At 34.4% G+C, this 21,026-nt stretch overlaps 1 protein-coding gene across 2 annotated transcripts in view; it reads left to right on the forward strand.

Annotated features, from left to right (window-relative positions):
• dsf (nuclear receptor dissatisfaction) overlaps positions 1-21,026 on the forward strand; it is a 72,802-nt gene that overhangs the window by 21,877 nt on the left and 29,899 nt on the right. For both annotated transcript variants that reach the window (XM_089236613.1, XM_089236614.1), the window contains exon 3: positions 17,847-17,927. In XM_089236613.1, coding sequence (XP_089092739.1) covers positions 17,847-17,927 — 81 coding nt within the window. The remainder of the gene's footprint in view (positions 1-17,846; positions 17,928-21,026) is intronic.

Consider the following 21,026-nt stretch of genomic DNA (forward strand, 5'->3'; position numbering starts at 1 on the left):
GTGTGTATGTGTTGCACACACACAGCGAATCCAGAAATGATTAAAGTTCAGCTAAAGTAAATGGCCTCCGACACGCACGATTTTCCTTTGGCCCACCAACTGAATTTTAGCACCTTCGAGAGATAAAAGAAAAGCTCTAGTGACACCAACAAACTAACTTTCCAGTCGTTTACTCTTTTTTTTCCCCTCAGCCTAAAACCACGATTCGTTTACTACCAGTACCATTTCTCACGTCTGCTATCATGTTGTCAGACCCTACGCAAGGCAAAAGTAATTTACTCTTTCTAACATGTGAGAATTCATGTTGTGTTCATTTATTCATTATTTTCTTTCTTTCTATTTTAACCTCGAACTGGAATTACCATAAATTAGAGAAAAGTGGCTGAACAATTTCGGCTCTGTGCTGACTTCCCTTAAGGATTATTTGTTCTTTGCTATAATAATAGTAAAACCTATTTCTTCACATGTGTATATAATAATTAGTATATATTTGAAAAAAAAAATATTTCATTAGGGAATTGGAACAAGTGCTAACTTCGCAATACTGTAGATTATAATTTTTTGATGGTCAATACGAGTTAGTCAAATTCGGTTATAACGGCACTGAAGATCCCACGAACATTTGTTTGATTATTTTGATCATTTTTGTTCTACTGCGGTCATTTTCTGCACACGAGCGTTAATTAGACCGGGACCTACAATTTATTGCTGATTCCGAAAGGCAGCCTTTTTTATACTGACCGAGAGGTTTGTATACAAAACCCTCGGTGTGGGACTCCATGCGGTAGCAATATTTTCTGTGGTCATATCGCCGTTTCTGTTGTACTCTTGTGTCAGGAAAGTTTCTGACAAAGACGAACAGGGTATTGAACTCACAACTCTAAACATCCTTTGGCACTTAAGGCGAGTATCTTATCGACCTGGGCTATCGCACCCACATTTTTACAACCTCTGTCGTTATACAACCGAGGTTGACGTTACTAAGACCTATCAGATATGAGGAATGTAATCAGATGCAATAAAATACTGTACACACGAAGTTGTCATTCCATTGTCATCAGGGCGACCATATTTTAGGGAGAAAAATATACCGAAAATATCTTTCTTTCCCAGAATAATACCGATGCATGATATTGCCAATTTGGGCTCCAAAAAATGTTACAAATTGTTGGTGAAATTGTCAGTTTTGCTGCGCATAAATAACCCTAGGCGGGAAGTAAAGTTCCGTAGCAGGTACGCAGTGCCATAAAATGCATTTCCCGAAAAGAAAAGTTGAACGTGACAAATACATGAGAAATAAACATTTACAATCATATTCATTATTAAAAAATATATAATTTATAAATTATGCAAATTATGTCCATACCCGATTTTGGAAAATATTGGGAATATTCAGTTTCAATTCAATTGTGCATATAAGCAACATTGAAAAAAACGAGATTTTTTTATAAAATGTTTGGTAAAATTGCAGAAAAATACAGGGATGGCCCGTATACAGGTTATACCAATAAGCAAGCCGAACTGCCAAACATGTAACAAATCTTTTTTTATTATTGTTAATTATCAATAGAACAATAGACAAATGTTCTCTCAATCTCATCTCAAAAATTAACATTAAATTAAAAATATATTAATATTCTCTCAATTGCTGAGTTCTAATCCCTTCTATATCTTTGAAAAATGCCAAAAAAATTGCAACTAAAGCATCGAAAAAAATGTTATTATATCGGAGGTCGTTGCACTTTATTACCATTATAATCTACGGGAATCAGTCGGGACCAACAATATTTGACGTTATAGCCGAGGTAACGTGACAAATGAGCTCGTTATAACCAAATTTGACAGTATTTTAGCTACCAATATAACCTACATACAAGAGGATATTAACAAACGTATTTTGGAGAGCTTTCTAGCGAATCGTTTTATAAATTACTTTTCAAGATTATTAGTCTATGGGTATTCCCCATTCACAACTCAAATGTATCTAAATGCTTCTATGTTGTCATTCCTGTGTGTTTCTATAAATTTTGCCCCTTTGCAGTTTTTTTTTTCATATTTGCTTCATTTGGAAATGAATTTGTGAAAGAATTAGTTTTGCAAAAATTTATCAGGATAACAATTGTGAACAATTTTTAACTTTTTTTTTATAACATGAGTGAAATGAATTTTTTTAGACTAATTTTGGGGTGCCAAATTATGATTGTAAAAAATCTCCATCACGTACATTTTTTTCTGTATGCATGATGGTCATTTTTGCGAAATACACATACACTATGCAAACCTTACGCATCTTGAAGTTGAGATAATTGTCATATTCTTAATAAATTGTAATATATTTATTACGATAGTTACTTTATCATACATAGTTATATATGAAATAGCAAAAAAAGTTTTTCTTCAAACACATACATATAATATATGTAAGAGTTCGCATGTATATGTTACGGTAAATGAGAGAAATCCAGTTATTGTACATAATAACCGGTTATTATCCATAATCGCCAAGCATTTTGGTAAATTTGATAAATTTCCATAAATTTATCACTTTTACCGGCGATTATGCGTAATACCCAAGCATCACGTGGTAAACATGATAAATCGTACTATAGGATATACTATACATGATAATTCGTACATGTAGTGTATCATTATATCAGGATACGATCGCAAAATTTGTTATCATTATATCGGGGTCCGACTATATTCTTCACACACACCAGATTCATTTGGAATTTTTTTAATATTTATCAAATTCATTTATTACATTAGGGTGTTATGCATAGTCACATATAAAGGTGATAAATTTCAAGTATTTATCACATATGCCAATGGCACGTGGTAATTATACATAATCGCCGGTAAAAGTGATAACGTTTTCAGTATTTATCAAACAACGTTTGCGTATTATGGATATTCGCAGGGAAAAGATAAATTTATCAAATTTACCTAGACGAAAGCTAAGTATTCATAACAACCGATTTATCACATTTACCGTAACATATATGCACAAAACTAAATTTATAGCCATTTTTCTAGTATTTTAAGAAAAATAATTCATTTCTTTCTCTTACGTATCGTGTTGCGTTCTTTCTGCAAAAACCAACAGGTAATCACTCATCATTGTAGGGTCCCACCCGTCTCATACATATTTCGAAAGGTGGAATCTTTGTTCTGGTTCATCACTGACTGCATCTAGGTTATCAGGCAAAAAATCAAAATTTATTTTTGGAGACATTCGATTTCCAATATTTTTGTACGAACAAGGAAAGTCTTGGTAATACAAGCGGTTGGTAATTTTCCTCTTTGCGGTTCAATAAAAACTTCTTCACTGTAGATGTGAATAACTGTCGTACAACAAGTTTATTTCTAATTAAAATTGTTGTAAAAACAGAATTACTCTAATAGTATCCGTATTGGAGAGCCTATAAAGATTCCTTCTTTCAGTTTTTTTGCCTCACTCAATTTTTCTTTTACGTGCGTTAAACCTGAGCCAGATTTGTCCATAGCTTTCACAAAGTTTTTCATCGGCCCCAATTCAATGTGGAGCGTTGGCAACGAAATATCAGTTGGATTAAGAAGAAAACAATTATGAATGTTATTTTTCCCTGAAATGAAGATATCTTATTTAGGCCAATCTTTTCTTTTGTGATTATTTACTGTGGTCCTGCTATCCCACATGCAGAGAAAGCAACAGAATATGGTGAAACCAGTGTGAAGCTCAAATAAGAGGGACATTACTTTCAGACCCCCACATAGTTTCTTATATTAATTATATTTTATTGCAGAGACAATGCTCTTCATGATTTCGCGTCTCCTTCATACCTACAGTATGTATTTCTGCCATCTTTTATACTTACCTAGTTTCATTTCACACGTACAAATATGCTAGTTTTCAAAGATAATAAATGTTGAATACCAAATAGCACAAAAACAAAATAGACATGATGGCTACTTTTTTAAGGTGCGATCTAGAGAGAATCAGCACCTAAAAATTAATTAACAACAGCTAAATTTCTCCATGTCATAAAATCTTGTAGATCAACGTAATTTATGGAGACGTCAATTAATTTTTTTGTTGAGCCCTTACAAATAAATAGTTGTCGCCATAAATTTTTTTATTCGTAGTCACAGCAGATTTTTTTGAACAATGCTGAATAGAGATTTCACATTTCGTACTACGTCTAAGATGTTAAAATAGCGTGACACAATGATGAATTGAGCAAAGGTCCTTGAAAAACTATCGGTAATTTTCTGAAATATTAACCAATTCTAAATGCTGAAATTAGATTTTCAAATTGAGCAGTTGTTAAATATGACTGTAGATCACTCAATAATCCCACAAAATTGACACTGAACGATTGGAGCTATTCCATCGATATTATTACTTTGTTTCCTTCTCTAAGAACACCACGCCTACAACGAAGAAAAATGTTTGCAGGAAAAATGAGTGCATAATTGCCAATTTTGAACAAAAATAACGTGCTAAATCCTAGAACTATTCTTATAGTACCAGTGATACTACGTAACACTTTCCTGCATGTTCCATGTTTTCATGGAGTTCCTCAGACAAATATTTACCAGAAGTATGTGATACAAGCTGTCTTCTCAGCAGAGAACAAGCAGACTTTCAACCTGACAAAAAATAAACACGGAAATACAGTCATCGGCCACTCTTACGGAATACAGATGGCAGCAGTAAAAGAATATCAAACATGCATTGCTAAGAAGTACATCTACAATCCAGATTGCAGTTTTGGTGGTCAGCAAAGAGCAGGCAGACACTCAACATGATACTAACATAATATGGAAATTTAGGCATCTGCTAGTTTAATTTCAAAATATGGAAACAGATGGCAGCACTACTAAAACATGATGCACTCCTATATAAGTCATGACACCATAAATACGTTAGAACCACACAACAAAACAAGTTCCTGCATGCAGGATTGACCTTTGGAGGGGAGAGGGTGTACAGCGGGTATGAGAAGGATACAATGAATTTTGTAACGAAAATTCTCAGTTATCAATCGTTAAAAAACATTTCGAATCAACAGAAATCGATTCAGATAGCACATAAATGTGTTTTTTTTCTGTTTTAATCAATTTACAGTTTCTTAAATTTTATTTTTTATTTTTGATTGACTTGTGAGGGAGGCGCGAGCTTCCCGTTCTCCCCCCCCCCCACACCGGTGAGAGCCTTTGTAAACATGCAAGAAATTCTCCCAGAGGAATGTGTACGAGGTGTATGTACGGTTATATTGTGAGTGGCGCAGTGGTAAGATGCTCGTTGACCACACTGTAGGTTATTGTCAGGGCCACAGTTTCGATCCCAAGGATTGGCAAGGTAAAGTTCTTACCCCATCGAACTTGAGTCCCACCGAGAGATAGATGAAACCTCCTCAATATACTCTCATCAGAAGTCTTAGTTATGCTCAAGACGAGAACGGAAGTACACCACATTCTCTAGACAGGAAGATTTCCGACCCAACTCGAGATCGGTAGTGAATTAGTGTATGGCGATGTGACCTAAGTTGGTGGTGAGCGGTGAAAAGAAAGAAAGTAGTAGTGTCACTGAGAATATTTTGCAATTAGCGTGAGAGACTGGCGCTGTGTGGCCGCGTGGCCATGATGACGGACTCGCATCGCGAGAACGCGGGTTAATGATGTATAATTTTTGTTGGATGTATGTTTTGAAGAGGGATACCATGTTGTGCATGTATTTTGGGCCATGATACCCTTAAAGGCAACACAGAAGGAAGCATAGGTAACAGCACAAACGGCATTTGGTATTTTACTGGCAAACCGTTGATCCTAGAAAGGCATACATGCAATTGCAATTAAAAAAAGTACCCAAATAACGTGTGGAACTCGGGGGTTGCATAGTTATTAAAATAAAAAATAATTTTATACAGTCTCCGTGTGCTTCAAAACCTAATTAGGAACTTGTTGCCCTGTCTCTCCTGATGGAAAAAAATTCCACTTTTCTAAGTGCAATAGTCGCTGAGATATTCGAATTCGAGAAACGAAGGAAAGTTGGGAGAAAAATCAGCATTAAATACGGGCAAAACCGTTTAACCGCATTTAATGCTGTTTTTCCAATTTTCTTCATTATTTGAATTCAAAAATATCTCAGCGAATATTGCATTTAGAAACGTGGAATTTTTTTGTATAGTCATAAGGAGAGGTATAACAACAACTGTCTAATCCGGTTTTCGGGCACACGAGGACTTTTTTTTTCGAGAACACTACTTTTTCTAATTGGAAGTATGCCGCTTGGATCGACGGTTTGCCAGTAAAATGCCGTGCGTGCTGTTACCTATGCACCCTGAATAAAGATATTATATATCCGCAAGAAGATTATTTAATGGTTTTCTCTGTGGTTCCCACAGCTGCGAGGCACGAATGTGAGTCGATTTCCCCCTTAAAAATTTTTACCACAGAGAGCAACAGTCCTACAACGGTACAAATATTCAATGTCATTAAACCTTACTCATCGTTTGAAAAACAGATGGCAGCGATAAAAATTTTCACGCACAACACTAGATACGCACATTTCCGACACAACTCATTCGGTAGTAAGTACGCCGATCGACGTGCTCGGTTTGGAAGAAGAAGAAGAAGAAAAATTGAAACTTCCCCCTTATAAGAAAATTCTGCGTACGCCTATGCCGGTGCAAATTCACAAATAATTCATGTACAATATAGTACGTTCTAGCATTCAATGGCAGCTCCCATAAAATTAAATTAAACTTTCGTTAAAAAAGATAACAAAAATTAAACTTTCAGTATTTATTTCTTTGAGCTACAAAAACACGAAAAAGACAATATTTTAAAGAAAGAATTAAAATTTTGTTTCCTAACAAAGATGGACGTACGGGCGTGATTTGAAGTACATATGCGTAATCGAAGCAATCTTATTGTCGAATGCATGAAAAATCAGCTTAACATATTGTTTCCAAAATTCAATTCTAAACATTTTTTTTTATTATCAGGGAAATGCCTTGGAAGAGACTTACATCTTCCTATGAATGATTTCATCAAACGAAAAAAATATATATATGATTTACTTTTTACCATTCATTTCAAAAGCAACGAAATATCAGGGAGGGGAAAAAAATTAGACATTTCCATTTCAGGAAAAAGCATCTAAAGCAAACGAAACTAAAGTAATTCCCCCTAACGTAACATTTAAATGAAACATGGAGAAATAAAAAAAGTAAAAACAAATGGAGACGGAAAAACTAGAAATAAATTCATGCAAACAGAACGACATCAAACGACGAAACTAAAATTAAAACTTTTCGATCGACTGAACACATTCCCGAATGAATATTCGGAAAAACATAAAATAATAATAAAGAAGAGCCTCACCGTTAACATCGAGCCAAACAATCAGATTTTTGATTGTTTAATCAAACTGTTTTCCGGAACATTCGCCACATTCCTCGCGTCACACTCCCATCCTATACCGCCACTACAACGTGATTTCATCTATACACAATCGGCAAAAATTCCTTTGCCACCCCCGCCCCGCTAAATTCTTGTTGTATTCCCACGCGCTGTTCCCGCTACCACCACCACTTTCCACACACAGCCACCCCTCCCCCCATTTTATTTCGTGTAACCGTCCCCTCCACCTTCATTTCTCTGTCTACCTGCCCTCTATACTTGAATACAGAATTTTTCGAAATTCGAAAATATTTTTGCCCATTAATTTTTGAAATAGTCACAAAATGATAAAAGATAAACACTCGTAAAACGAATGAAATTGTTCGGAAATATGCTCTGAAGGAAAGAAATAGAGGAGGGCAAGGGGTGTGTGCGGGAATCGAAGAGGGCAAGCCTTTGCTCTTTTGTATTTTCACATGCATGCGTACATGCGGGGTGGGGTTTATGCACACGTGTATGCATGCGTGCAACTAAGCGAGAACATATTACTACATCAGTTACCGGCAGCCGCGCTTTTATCATTAAATCAAAGAGGCGAAAAATGATTTTTACGTTTTCCTGAAGCAAACAGACGAAAATCGCAAATGACAAATTGTTCAGTTCTCTCTCTCTCTCTCTCTCTCTGTCTGTCTATTCCCTATTCGCTTTCCATGGTAAAGATTGGTGGAGACAGAGTGGGGTCGATGGAACCCAGTTTTACCTATGTCTGTTTCTTTTTGCTGCCCCCGTGTGAAAGCAAATTGTGTTCCAACCACCCATAGAGAGAGAGAGAGAGAGAGAGAAAGAGATGACAGTTTTTGGTGGTATTGAGAAGAAAACATGAGGGTTGGTTGGATGGTCGGGATGAATGAAGGGTGGTAAGATGTTAATGGGATTATCATCCCGAATGGCAATGGGCGGAGGTAATAGGTGAAGTGGGTACCAATGGAAAAGTGGGACAATTTCCGGAGATTAGCCACCCCTGGATGTCTCCTTTTAATAAAGCTTGTTTTCTTTCGTGTCAGTAGAGAGTGAATCGCGTGGTTCTTTGTGCCCCCTACAACCCTCTTTTACCACCGCCATCATCGTCACCGATTTGCGCGGAAAAACTCTGCAAATCATCCGCCGATTCAAAAGCAATTAGCGTTTTCGATCCGGCCTTCCCCTCGCTTTTTGAGAATGACAATCGAATATATGTACTTACATGAACATTTATATGTATGCATGTACAAAAGCGTATCACGACCATTGATTTTTTTTTCTCTTTTATGTTAAATATTTTTACTGTGTTTTAGGGTCTACGAGAGGGAAGTTCCTATTAGAATTCGGTCGGAATTGGGTTATTGAAAATTTATTGGAAAATTTTCATTCTTTTATTGAAAAATTGGTTGCAAACGTGTCTGCGAAATGGAAGATGGTAAATTTCGTGCTTATGGCTATTGAAAAATAAATTTATGTAATTTCTCTCTCTCTCTCGTGGATCGAAAAAGTCTGATTTCAATGTCGATTATAATTGAAACCAATAAATCAATCGGTTATTTATGGGTATGAATGGAATCGTAAGCAATGAACTCTAGATGTTTTTCAGTCTCGTAGAAATTAGAAAAAGGGCTAAATGAAAATATTTAATATTTCTAAAATATATTGTGTAATGCCGGTTAATAGTGATAGTCTTATCCGAAAAAATAATTTTGAAAAGTAAGGGATATTTTTTAATAAAAAGAGGGGAAACCTTGAGGGGTAACCAGTGAGAAATAATTCTATTTATTAATTATTATATACTAAATACCCACTCAGAATGTTAGGAAAAGATACAAACATACTTCGCGCACAACGCACTAGTAAATTGCCCATAGCGATAGACCAAAGTTGAACTCCATTTAAAGAGGAAAAAAACCATTTACGGGCACTGATACTGTTGAATGAATGAACGCCAGAACTTTGCCACTGGACTTATCCCGTTGCCGAGATCTCTTCCAGCCCAGCTTCGTGACAGAGTCTGGAACACTTTATTTTGTGTCAAAAAAGAAAAAAAAGGGAGAGGGGGAAAGAACAAATATAAAAATTTTTACAACATATTTTCCCCGGACAATTGGGTACTGTCACGATTAACAAATTTTGTGGTGATTACAGACGAGATGGTGCTGGGAGTTGGAGAAAAGTTCCGAGGCTTCTTTAAGACGGAGAATGTACGCATATTGGGATGAAAGTATATTTTAAAAGCAATTGAGGACCCCCCCCCCCGCCATTTTATCTGTTATCTTACACTTGCCATATTATATACACAGGATACAAAAAAAAACAACAACGAAATGAGAATCTTATTGTGGAATATAAAATATCCATCGGAACGAGTCATCTCGCTAAACACCTTATTGGTGAGAAAATGGGTTTGATAACTTGCGGACTAGAAGCCAGCATCAGTTTTGTTGGGTTGAGTTCACTCGCTCCGGTGGATTTAATGAAAATATACAAAATAGAAATATTGAGGGGGGGGGGAATAATATACAATTAGGGATGACCCGTGCCATTTCGCTTCACTGACACTGCTGTGGCGTTTACATTAATTTATACGAAGAATGCCCCCAAGAAACGGACTGTGAAAATCATCGTAAAAAAAATGCAAATATCAAATAACTAAATTCCATTCCAACCGCTCAAGAACGTGTAGGTGTCGCTGTATTACGTTGATGTTACGTTACCACAAATCTTCTATAAAAATGCGGTTGACGATTCTTTCTTCTTTTTTTACTTTAAACCTTCAAGCATACCTGCTTTAAGTTTTACGATTTTTTAACATGTTTTGCTAACCAGTTCGTTTTGAAGTTGTGTTTTTAATAAATTTATAATGTTAATTTACTAAAAAGAACAGGGGGGGGGTAGTAGTAATTCTTGGAATCAGGGCAAACAAAAGGTCCTACCATCATGTGGTTCCGACGAAGTGACAATTCCTTATCGCTACATTCATGGTGGTACAAACGTGTTCCAAGCACTATACCTAAGCTAAAGCTAAATGTTATCTTGAAAAGTAAGGGCTGGACCTAAATTGAATTTTTTTTTTGGATTGTGGTGTTTACGTTGTATAAAACGGTAATTTAATAAGGCAATACGTGTTTCATTCCATATTCACCATATAGTGGATATTAATTTTTTTCCTTCAATTTAATTCACTTTATTGTTTCATTTTGTTACATGAAATACAAGATGAGGCAAAATATCAGCCAAGTGGTCTAGAGACGCATACTGGTTGTTACATTGCAAGTTTATAATGAATACTAATGAACGCTTACTTAATTAGTGAATAATATCACCAAACTAAAACGGAAAAAAGAAATATAATCAAAAAACGCAAAAGGGGGAATTTAAAAATTAAAATTTTCTTTTTTTTCCCCCCTGTTTTTTTTTTGCAGTGGTTAATATGAGGGGAAAAAAAGCAAATATATCAAACAAACTTTCGCATGATTTGTAGTATTTTTGGCAACAGGGAAGGCGTGCAACTATATGAAATATACAACTATATGCATGGTTTTCAGATGAGTGCAAATAACAAGAAACAATATAATGTTGCAATGCGTAAGATCGAATAGATTCATAATTTAACTGAGTAAGGAGTATATGACAATTGAAAAAAAACTCTCAATGTCACTGATTGAAAAATGATATTACTTCCCGAGTCTTTTGGAAGGTAATAAATTAGTAATATTAAGGATATCAGATGACAAAGAGTTGCAAAATTTTGGGATGAGATAAGTAAAATGCTTCTTTAGAAGGGTTTTGTGAATAAGTAGTAGCGAGTATATATTGTTCAATCTGTTTGAGAAACTGTTTAAAGGCAAAGTAAATTGTCGTTTAAAAATAATTATAGTACATTTGTAGAAGTAAAGCTGATGTAGGGAAAGGATTCCATTTCTATGTGTTAGAATCAATTAACTAAGACAGGCCGGTTGCCCACTGGAAGCGACTTGAAGCAATAAACGAGTCGTTCGCAGATGTCTGCATTCGCAAGACTGATCTCATTGCACTGAAAATACAAGAGCCTCGTTCATTAGCAACGATCTTCAGCTAGTGATTTCCGGCAACAACATCAGACGACAAATATTCCGAATCGAATGGGATCTCACACTTATTGCCGTATCTGCGCAAGCACAGTATGGTTGTTTATTGTTTTTCGCGCCATTCGCTGCATTTTTCTCTTCCTTTCTGGTTTCTTTCCCTCCATCCCTCCTTTCACGCATGAACATGGAAGCTGAAAGTTTGATTTACAGCTTCCAAACTATGAACTGCCGTTTATGGGTTGTGATGGTAAGTAGTAAATAGTAGTTAAGTAGTTAAATAATTTATTTACAATAGGGACGCCTTCTCCGAGTTTTTGTCAGATGTCTCATTAAGACTTGATAAATTTTACCCAAAAAATTTAGTTTTCCAATATTTCCTCAAATTTATTTAACGAACACATTCGTCTGAATGGAGTGCAGTCACAAACTAAATAGCTGTAAGGGTCGCTTTCAGTGGACAACGTCAGACACCCTTTGTCGTCGGACTCAATATAGACTGTTGCCGCTCGCGTAGCTTGTCGCATGTTGCCGCTTCCAGTGGACGGCCAGCCTCAGAGTTTTTTTTTTTAGATATTTTTCGTTTATTCGATCGACTAGAATTTATCTTTCCTTTACTCTAATCAAAGCAGGAAAAGTAGAAAAAGATATTAACAATAGAAAATTTGGCAGCAAGTTCCAAGTTCGATTACACCCCCAGTTTAAACCGCATTATTTCTCGTGTGGTAATGACAGTGAAGGCTTTAAGCTAACTTACACACACGATAAAAGAAAGGTAAATACGAAATTGCACGTTGGAATATAATTATGCAAATCAACGTTAAATTTCTCTCCTCCCTTTTTCCGAAGATATCTACAGCGTAAGATAGTATATCGATATGAAAATATGCTTTCTTTTCACACGTTCTTAAAGAAGTCGTGGTTCAAAGATGATCTCTTTACGCTTAGCTTCTAAGAGTTTTTGGCTTGTAAATAAGCAAAAATATGCGTTGAAAATTTAAATACCCGCGTGGTTAAAAATGTAAATGGCGTTGATTTGTTAAAAATCTTGTTTACACTGATCTTTCCTCGAAGATATTTCTTGAAAAATGAAACGGGGGGAAAAAAGGCTATGAATTTTTCTTCGCTGGAAAAATATAACATCAACGATAGTTTGAATTTGCTGTTTTATTTGTAACAAAGTATTTTTACAAAAATCTCTTTATTTATTTATTTAATTTTTCTATCTTCGTTGTGAACTGAACTAATTATACTTAATACATGCGAGAGCCCATTAGACTACATCGCCGAAAATATGACTTTTTGTTGCTGAAAGTAATGAGAGAGAGAAGTTATATATTCCAAGATAAATAAACGAAACTTTCGGGAAAAATGTTTTATATTTCTGAATAAGGTTATATTCGTTTATTCAAGGCCTTCTATTGAACTCGAATATGCAGTAAAGTTGATTAATCCATATAAAAAAGATTTGACGTGTTTTATGTTTTATTATTATGCAGGATGAATGCTTCTCCATGCGCTGCAAATTAACTGAAGACCGTGGATCCTTGAAGTATACTTCTAATTGAAAAAAGGTATCCAAATAACGCGCGCTAGTACAGACTCCAGAGATACGTCATTGATATTTCGAGAGCACAGTTATTAAACTAAAAGAATTAAGTTTTTGTTTGGTCACCACGTCCTAAAAAAATCCAATTAGTTATTTCTTCTCCTGAGGCCAACAAAAGAATTTCCATGTTTTTAAGTGCAATATTCGCTTAGGTATTTAAATTCAAAAATCGCTGAAAAAAAATGAACCGCATAAACTAACGAACAAGTTCATTCATTCTACGCTTCTTTTCCTACCTTTTCAGCGATTCCTTATTTAATTCAAGTATCCCAGTGAATTCTCATAAGAGACAGGGAAACAACTTTCTAGTGGGGTTTATGAGCACAGGGTGTCCGTATAAAAAGTTAATGTTTATATTTTAATAACTATACAACTCCTTATACAATATGAATGAAATATCTGAGTTCTACACATTAATTTGATACTTTTTATAATTGGAAGTATGCCTCTAGGTTCACCAGTAAAATACCATACGCTTTCTGTTACCTATACTTTTTTCTAATTGCATCCTGTATAAGAAGCGCAACAATAGTATGCATAAAAACACATACTGGCATAGGGACATGAGCGTTTACCCTGTATACAGTGCAGTAGGCCCACTGCATAAAAACGCTGCATAGTGCCTACTTTTTTTTAGAAAAATATTGTTTTTTGATGCAGCTCTCTACGGGCTGCAGTAAATTTAGACAGTTTAGAGAATCAACTTAGAACAAACTTTCAAAGAAAAAAAAATCTGAAATTTTAAAGATTATTATCGTTTTAGTCCATTCTTTCTTTTTTCATTTATGCTCATCTTTTTTCTTCTTTCTTTCATATATATATATATATATCGTGACTAGAACCATTGGTGTATACCAATAAGATTCTAAAATTTCTTGCCTTCTTACATCCTAATATAAATTCACTGAACTTCACTTCGCGAGTTAAGACGATTATTAATAATTGAGCACGTGTTTTCGTAAATATATGTATGCGTAACGAAAATTAACCGATATTAATTGGAAATTCAATTCCATCAAGGTGTCCGCGCACATCGATGCGGCGCTTACATTACACACCTAAATGTATTTAAAAAAAATGACTGCTATAGATACGCTAATTTATCACTCATTCTACGAAATATTACTTAAGCTGCGGTATAGAAAATTATGATGAAGCTTTTTTGTAAATTTTAACTATTATTCCTATTTTATTATTTATGGTATTTGAAAAAAAAAAACCGTTTCTTGGTATTTGAGCCTATTCCAAGGTTAGCTATTACTGTATTTAACACTAGAACGGCCAGAGCAATCATTTGCATGGTTTTTGATTTTGAAACGCTCTCGACAGTACGTAACGTACACACTCAATTTTTGGCGATTTTTGATTATTTCTATACGTCTCTCGATGTACAAAAATTTTAAAATTTTGAAGGTTTTGTGTGGGAGATATTGATATTTATACCTAGAACGGATAAGAGCAGTCATTTCGATTGCTACATGTAAATTGTATATGTTTTCTTGTTGGGATAGTTGATGTATGTTTTTAGGTACATCTATACTCCTTATCATTCACTGATGACACACACAACACAACGCATATTCACTAGTGTGATACAGATAAGAAAAATAAAAAAATGATATTTGTGTGGTATCGTGGTACTCGGTTTTCGGCTAGCTAAAAAGGCTGTTTGCCGGGACCGAAGAAGTTCATGTATTCACAATCAAGACACAATTTCTTATTTGGATGTATATGTAGTCTCGGTTATCAAAGTTGAGGAAGCTTTTTTTATGATCGTTTACCTGGCAAGCTTGGTTTTTGTTTGTCAGACTTTAGATAACTCTTCATGCCATCATCTGCTTTGAAAGCTTCCTAGGAAACAGAAATTCATTCAGTGTGTGAAAATGGTTTTTAGAAGACGGGACGTGTTTGAAAGACGATGATATTTTATCAGTACTAAAGCAGACAATGAATCTCAGGCTGAAGAGATTTACGATGATTTTGTACCACATCCACCCGAAAGAGAAATTACCGATTAACGAAAATGGCTGGTCTGAATCTGATAAGACTGATTAAAAGAAAGACAAAGATGTATTTTTAATTTGTGTGTGTGTGTACTTTTTATAAATTAATTTGCACAAAGGCATTTCAGTAGTAGGCTAGTTTTTAATCAATATGAAAATGTATAGTAACATAATATTATGTGTTATCCGTTGTGTGCGCGAACAACTATATAATTAAAAAAAATTAACATCTCAAATAATAAATATCTTTACAACATCCAGTCTTCCGTATATCTTGTATCAACTACATAGTCTCAATAGAAATCATCAAAATAGAGCAATGTACGATGTGATGTGAGTGTTTATCTGTTTATCTAGCATTTTTTTACAGTAAATTCGTCAATAAACAGTTGTCCCCTCTATTTTAAAATTTAAAGTTGGAGAGTCATTTTATGGACTCGCCGTATGCTAAAAAAAAGTAAACTTCAAGATGAACAAATTAACCATGTAAGACATTTCATTTTTTTTATTTCACAGCCTAGGCTCTATCGACCATTGGGACAATGCTAGTTACTTTTTATTGTAAAATTTAGTGTGATTAAGTATATTGTACTAAAAAGAAGGAGCAGCCACACAAAATGAATGCGTTGGCCCTTATAATAACAATAATAATAAGCTGATGCGTCATACTAAGTCCGAACGAGAATTGTCCTCTAACTGTAGCGATAACTATAATCATTCCTTCGACGTATTTCATATTATTTCTGAAAATGTCCATTGTTTCGTTTACAAAGAGCAGTTCTGTTAAAATCGTGTATTTTCCACAATCCAACCAGACAAAACCTAATTTTTATAATTTCGCACCTCTTTGAATTTAAAATTGAAAAACTGTTTCATTATTTTAATGATATTGTGAAGTTCCTGAATTTTTTAAATTGAAGTGTATGTGTGTGTGTGTGTGCGTGTTCTGTGCCTTACAAGTTGTATATTAATGATTTGTAATTTAATACTTGTATGTTTTATCTCTGTACTCCATCCTTGCATGGGTCTGGCCCCATAGGCAAATAAATTATTATTATAGTGAGTAAAATATAATTACTACTTGTGAGGGAGAAAAAAATGTACCGGGTGAGGAAAAAATTAACCAACGACAAAAAATATCATAATTTTTTTTGCAAAAAAATTAACAGTGGGAAAAAATAACCACAAAAAACGCATTTATACATCATTCGGGGGTCACAAATTACACAAAAAAACCCCCAAAAAAAACAAAAACAAAACAACCCTCAAACTTTTCTGCTGTTTCCGAAAGATGAGTCTAAAAACTTGACATTTTTCACATCATTTATCCCGGGTGCCCATTGGTATAGCACAAACGGCTTAATTCCCCCAACACATTTTTTTTCATAATTCAAAAAAAAAAATCCTCACACCTCCAGAAAACACGTCATTAAGCTCTTTTTTCTTTTTCAAAATACCGATCAATAACAAAGAATTTATATAATATACGACTGTGAATGAAGCATTGAAAACACTAGAGAGAAAGTTATGGAAGGTGTGTGTATATATTTTTATATCGACACTTAAATCTTCAGACAGGAAAAAAAAATGTTTTTTTTGACAAATTTGCATATTTTGGGGAAGAAAAGGTGTGGGGGAGGGGAGAAGAAAAGATGTTCCGAATTGAACAATTCAACATTTAAGACCACACTTAATAGCAACGTTCCTTAATAGCCTTTACTTCTCTTCTTTCTGAAGTATTCCCTTGTAAAGAAAACAGATAGTTACCGGTTTTTTATCTAGCGGATACGTACGTGCCACCGACATTTACCAAAAAACTGAAGATTCTCAGCGTAATTATGATCTTCAGATACGTTTTATCATTGGTAAAATACTATTGGTTTCTAATCAGCTTGGATTTATTTGATTCTTTTTCTTTCCTTCATTTTTTAAACTTTCCGCCTTAATTTCCAAAAGCGTTAATTTCTCTACGTACTTTTATTTTACCGATAAAATGCGTTTGAATATATTCACCGCCAAAGTAGTTTTTTCTCTCTCGCTCCATTAACTACTTGTTTCGGTTAAAGCTATGATCAGCTAACGATTATTTTTACATTAATAACCATAGATAATGTCTTCTTATCGCTAACATGTGAAATAAAGAATCGAAGCTGTCCAATTTGAGTTAGTGTCTTTAGTCTTTTAAAAAATATTCAAATCTCCAAAGACTTTTTTCTCCCTTCCGAATTTAGAATGTGTATCGAAAATTCCCTCTCTAATGGTAATTATTCCCCTTTATTATCAAAGATACTAAAAGAACAAATTCGGTTATTCTTTTAAACTTTGAAAATTTAAAAAAATATTCGGATTTTAAAAAAAAATTAGAAAGTCAGCGAATGTGTATATTTGACATTTGTGCTCGTCAAAAGAAATATTTATAAGAAATCTTATAAATTGACCAGTGTCTGTTAGTTTCCGAAAATGTAATATTCGATAGAATAATCAGATTTATTCTTTTTGTCTCAGCATCAAATAACTCTTTGATGTGTTGAACGCCCGATCACATTCGATTGACTATTTCTCAACTAGATTTTTTTCAGTAAACTTGTATATTTTGAACTTGCTATTATTCTGTATTAGTTACTGTGTGGGGTGTTTTTTGAATAAAAACAATAAAAAAATGATATTTTCTTTTACATTTAAAACATTTTTACTTTCATTCGATTTTCAAAAGTTTCTAAGAATTCGTCTTGTTTTTGTTCTCATTTCGCCTAGAGGATCGGCTACTGGACATTCCATGTAGAGTATGTGGAGATAGAAGTTCCGGCAAGCATTACGGTATATACAGTTGCGACGGTATGAAATTTCTTAGTTTATTGAAATTGTTCATGTGTTTGCATACTGTATTGAAATAATTGAAAATAAATGGGAAAAGCAAAAAAGAAATTCGAAATCAAAGCTAAATAAATAAATTAAAATTTTCATTCACCTATAATATAAAATAACGTGTGAATGCAGATAAATTGTTGATTGCGTAATAACTAACATACATAATAAAATTATAAATAAAACAATGAAGTAGATATATTGATATTGTGGAACATTAAACTTCAAAACTTCGAAAAATGTAAGTTTTCTATATAAAAGCTGCCACAGTATAGTAAGCTTGTACGAAAACGAATATTCTTAGTTGTATTGCTACAAACCCCATTGAGAAGAGGCATGTTTAATAATGAGGCACACACACGAGGAAAAGAAAAGAAAACGCTTACAACGAATCAGTGAATGGCCCAAATGAAATAAAATAACGTGATAAAATAATGATTTTACGTTCATCGGTTACAATGGCATGTTAAAATAGATAAACATTTTATGGGGAAAGAAAGTAATAATGTATTTGCTTAGAAAAAATTCAGCTAATATTCAGACGAAATGGTTGACAGAAAAGTTTTGGTTGCGAAGTTACATGCAAAAAAAAGAGGTATAGTATTGTACTAGCAGATTTTTGATTGCGCATTCAAGTTTATTTCGTAGTGAGATGTTTTCAAATATGGCTAAATGTGAGAAAAGAAATGCTGTTAAACTTGAATACATATGAAAAGATAGCGAAACACTAAAGGAAGAGGCAAAACGACGATTTGTAAGGAAAAAAATCAAACTGGAAACATCAAAGGACAGAATCGATCAAAGGCTGGCCGATTAGGCTGGCCCATTCGTCATCTATGATCACGACGTCAGTATTATCGCAATACTCAAATGATGTTTCCTACCCTGTTTTTTTCAACGATTAGACACCACTTAAAGCGGCAAGATGGACGAACGATGAGTCCAATCTCCTTGGTCACTAAGATCCAGGTCTGTTAAACAAGACCAAACCTCTTCAACATGTAGCTTTCGTCAGTCTGACACTATGGTATCGTTTATTTCTTTTGGTTCGTATATGATTCGTAATAAATGTTTCTTCATCGTCTCAGTTTTATCGTTCCATTATTACATATAGCAGAAAGACCACATCTTAAAATCTGAAATGCTCTGAATATCTCTCTGTATCGTCATCCCAGATGTAAATTTGGAAAAAAAATTTGAGATGGTTTGCAGATATTATCCAATAAGGAAATACCTGAATTTTTTTTCCAAAACTGAGTTATATTTAGGCCAAAAATATAGATATTCATAACATCTGAGATTTTGGATGTAGCTTTGTTGGCAACAAAGTCGTGATTAGGACTTTTGGGGGGGGGGGTGGACATGATTTTTCGCCTACCCCACTGTAAAATTCGATGATTGTATAACGGTGTTTTTGTTCACACCTAATATTCGCCGCCGACAGTTGCACCCTTTGCCTTCCTCTAGTTCTCGGCTCCTCTCGGGTAAGGTTTCTTGCATTGCATCTACAGTTAGATGCTCTTTGCTAAGGTTGAAGTTAGAGACACGAAAAAGAAAACTGTATCACAGCAGTTTTTAAAATTATATAGGGATATCTCTCTCTATAACTGCATAATAAGCATAAATAAAAGAAATTACAAAGTCGAAAACTTCGAATGGAGGCAAGGAAACTACGAATTTTCCTGATCCGTTTCGTCTCTATGGGCATCGTCTTCAATTAAAAAATTCATAGGAAAAAGGTTTGGAGTGTATATCTCTTATAATAAATATAAAGTGTATTTTTTTAAAAGTCGTTGATGATAGCCCATGTGATGTTTTGGAGTGGAAACATCCTTTCTCTGTCTCTCTCTTTTGTAGAACAACGTCTAGGCCTAAAGAGGCAAAAGTTTTTCAATGACACCACACACACAACCGAACTTTTACAGTCATTATCTTGATTTTCCATTTATTTTCTCTCTTGGCGTGTGCCGCTGCTTTTGAGAATTTGTATGCAGACGCTTATGCTAACTTTGCGAAACGCAAATTATACAAATTTGACGCAAACCGCCCACCCCCTCCACATTTTGCTTCACAGCGCACTTTACTCATTTGGTATTTCGTGGAAAGAAGAGGGGGGGGGGGGGGGTTCGTGTGTTTGGGAGTTTGAATATGTGGGAGACTAGGGTAATTTCTTTGAAACTCGTTGAAATTTTATGGCGTTCTTGGTGGTCGTGGGTAAAAGCAAAGGGGAAGGGGCCCGACCCGGGTTCAATCCCCCTCCCCTCTACATGGATTCATAACGGCATGTGAGAAAGGCAGATGTTGAGGCGGGTGGATTAATTTCCTCATAAGACACATTCGGTTAATGAGGAATTCAGATGTTGCTAAGTTGCTCGTGTATCTCAGGGAAAAACTCCTCAACGAATGACGTCAACTCCGTAGTTCGAAATTCCTTTATTTTCTTTACTGTTATTATTTCAACTATTTAAAGGAAAAAACACTTTTAATTGTTCGGTTTCTTCTTTTTTCAATTAATTCAAGACTTACTGAAGCGTAAGTCTTGAGTTAATTGAACAAATATATAAATATATTTGCAATCGATTGTACTCAAATTTTATTCTATTTTGACACAAAAAATATTTTTTCTTGAAAACGAAAGTGAAGTTTTTAATATAACCGTTTTGAGTTGAATTATTCTCTAATTTTGTATGTATTTAAGCTTCTGTGTATCATGAATGCATTTAAGACCAAGTACATCTATTAGTTTAGATGCTGTTCAATCAATGGGAATTACAAACTAGAGAAATTAAATGTAAAAAACATTATCGATTCAGTGATACTCCGGCACTTAATTTCTATTTAGATATAGTAATTATATTGACTACGCTATTGACTGAAAAATTTATAGGAAGTGCAAAAAAAATTTTTCATATTTTAAGTTTAAAAACATTGTTTGATAATACGGAATAAAAAAGGAAGCAAAGAGTTAAATACGAGTAGTACTCGCTGAAATACGATGCTGTACATCTGATTTCAGTGTTTTTGTTTTTATCTTGAGCAGGAAAAAAAACCCATTGTTAGACAGCCCTG

Source organism: Pholcus phalangioides, unplaced genomic scaffold, assembly GCF_987345545.1.
Source record: "Pholcus phalangioides strain wild (caught in Gottingen) unplaced genomic scaffold, Ppha-v1.0 ptg000009l_1, whole genome shotgun sequence".
NCBI classification, from domain to species: Eukaryota; Metazoa; Arthropoda; class Arachnida; order Araneae; family Pholcidae; genus Pholcus; species Pholcus phalangioides.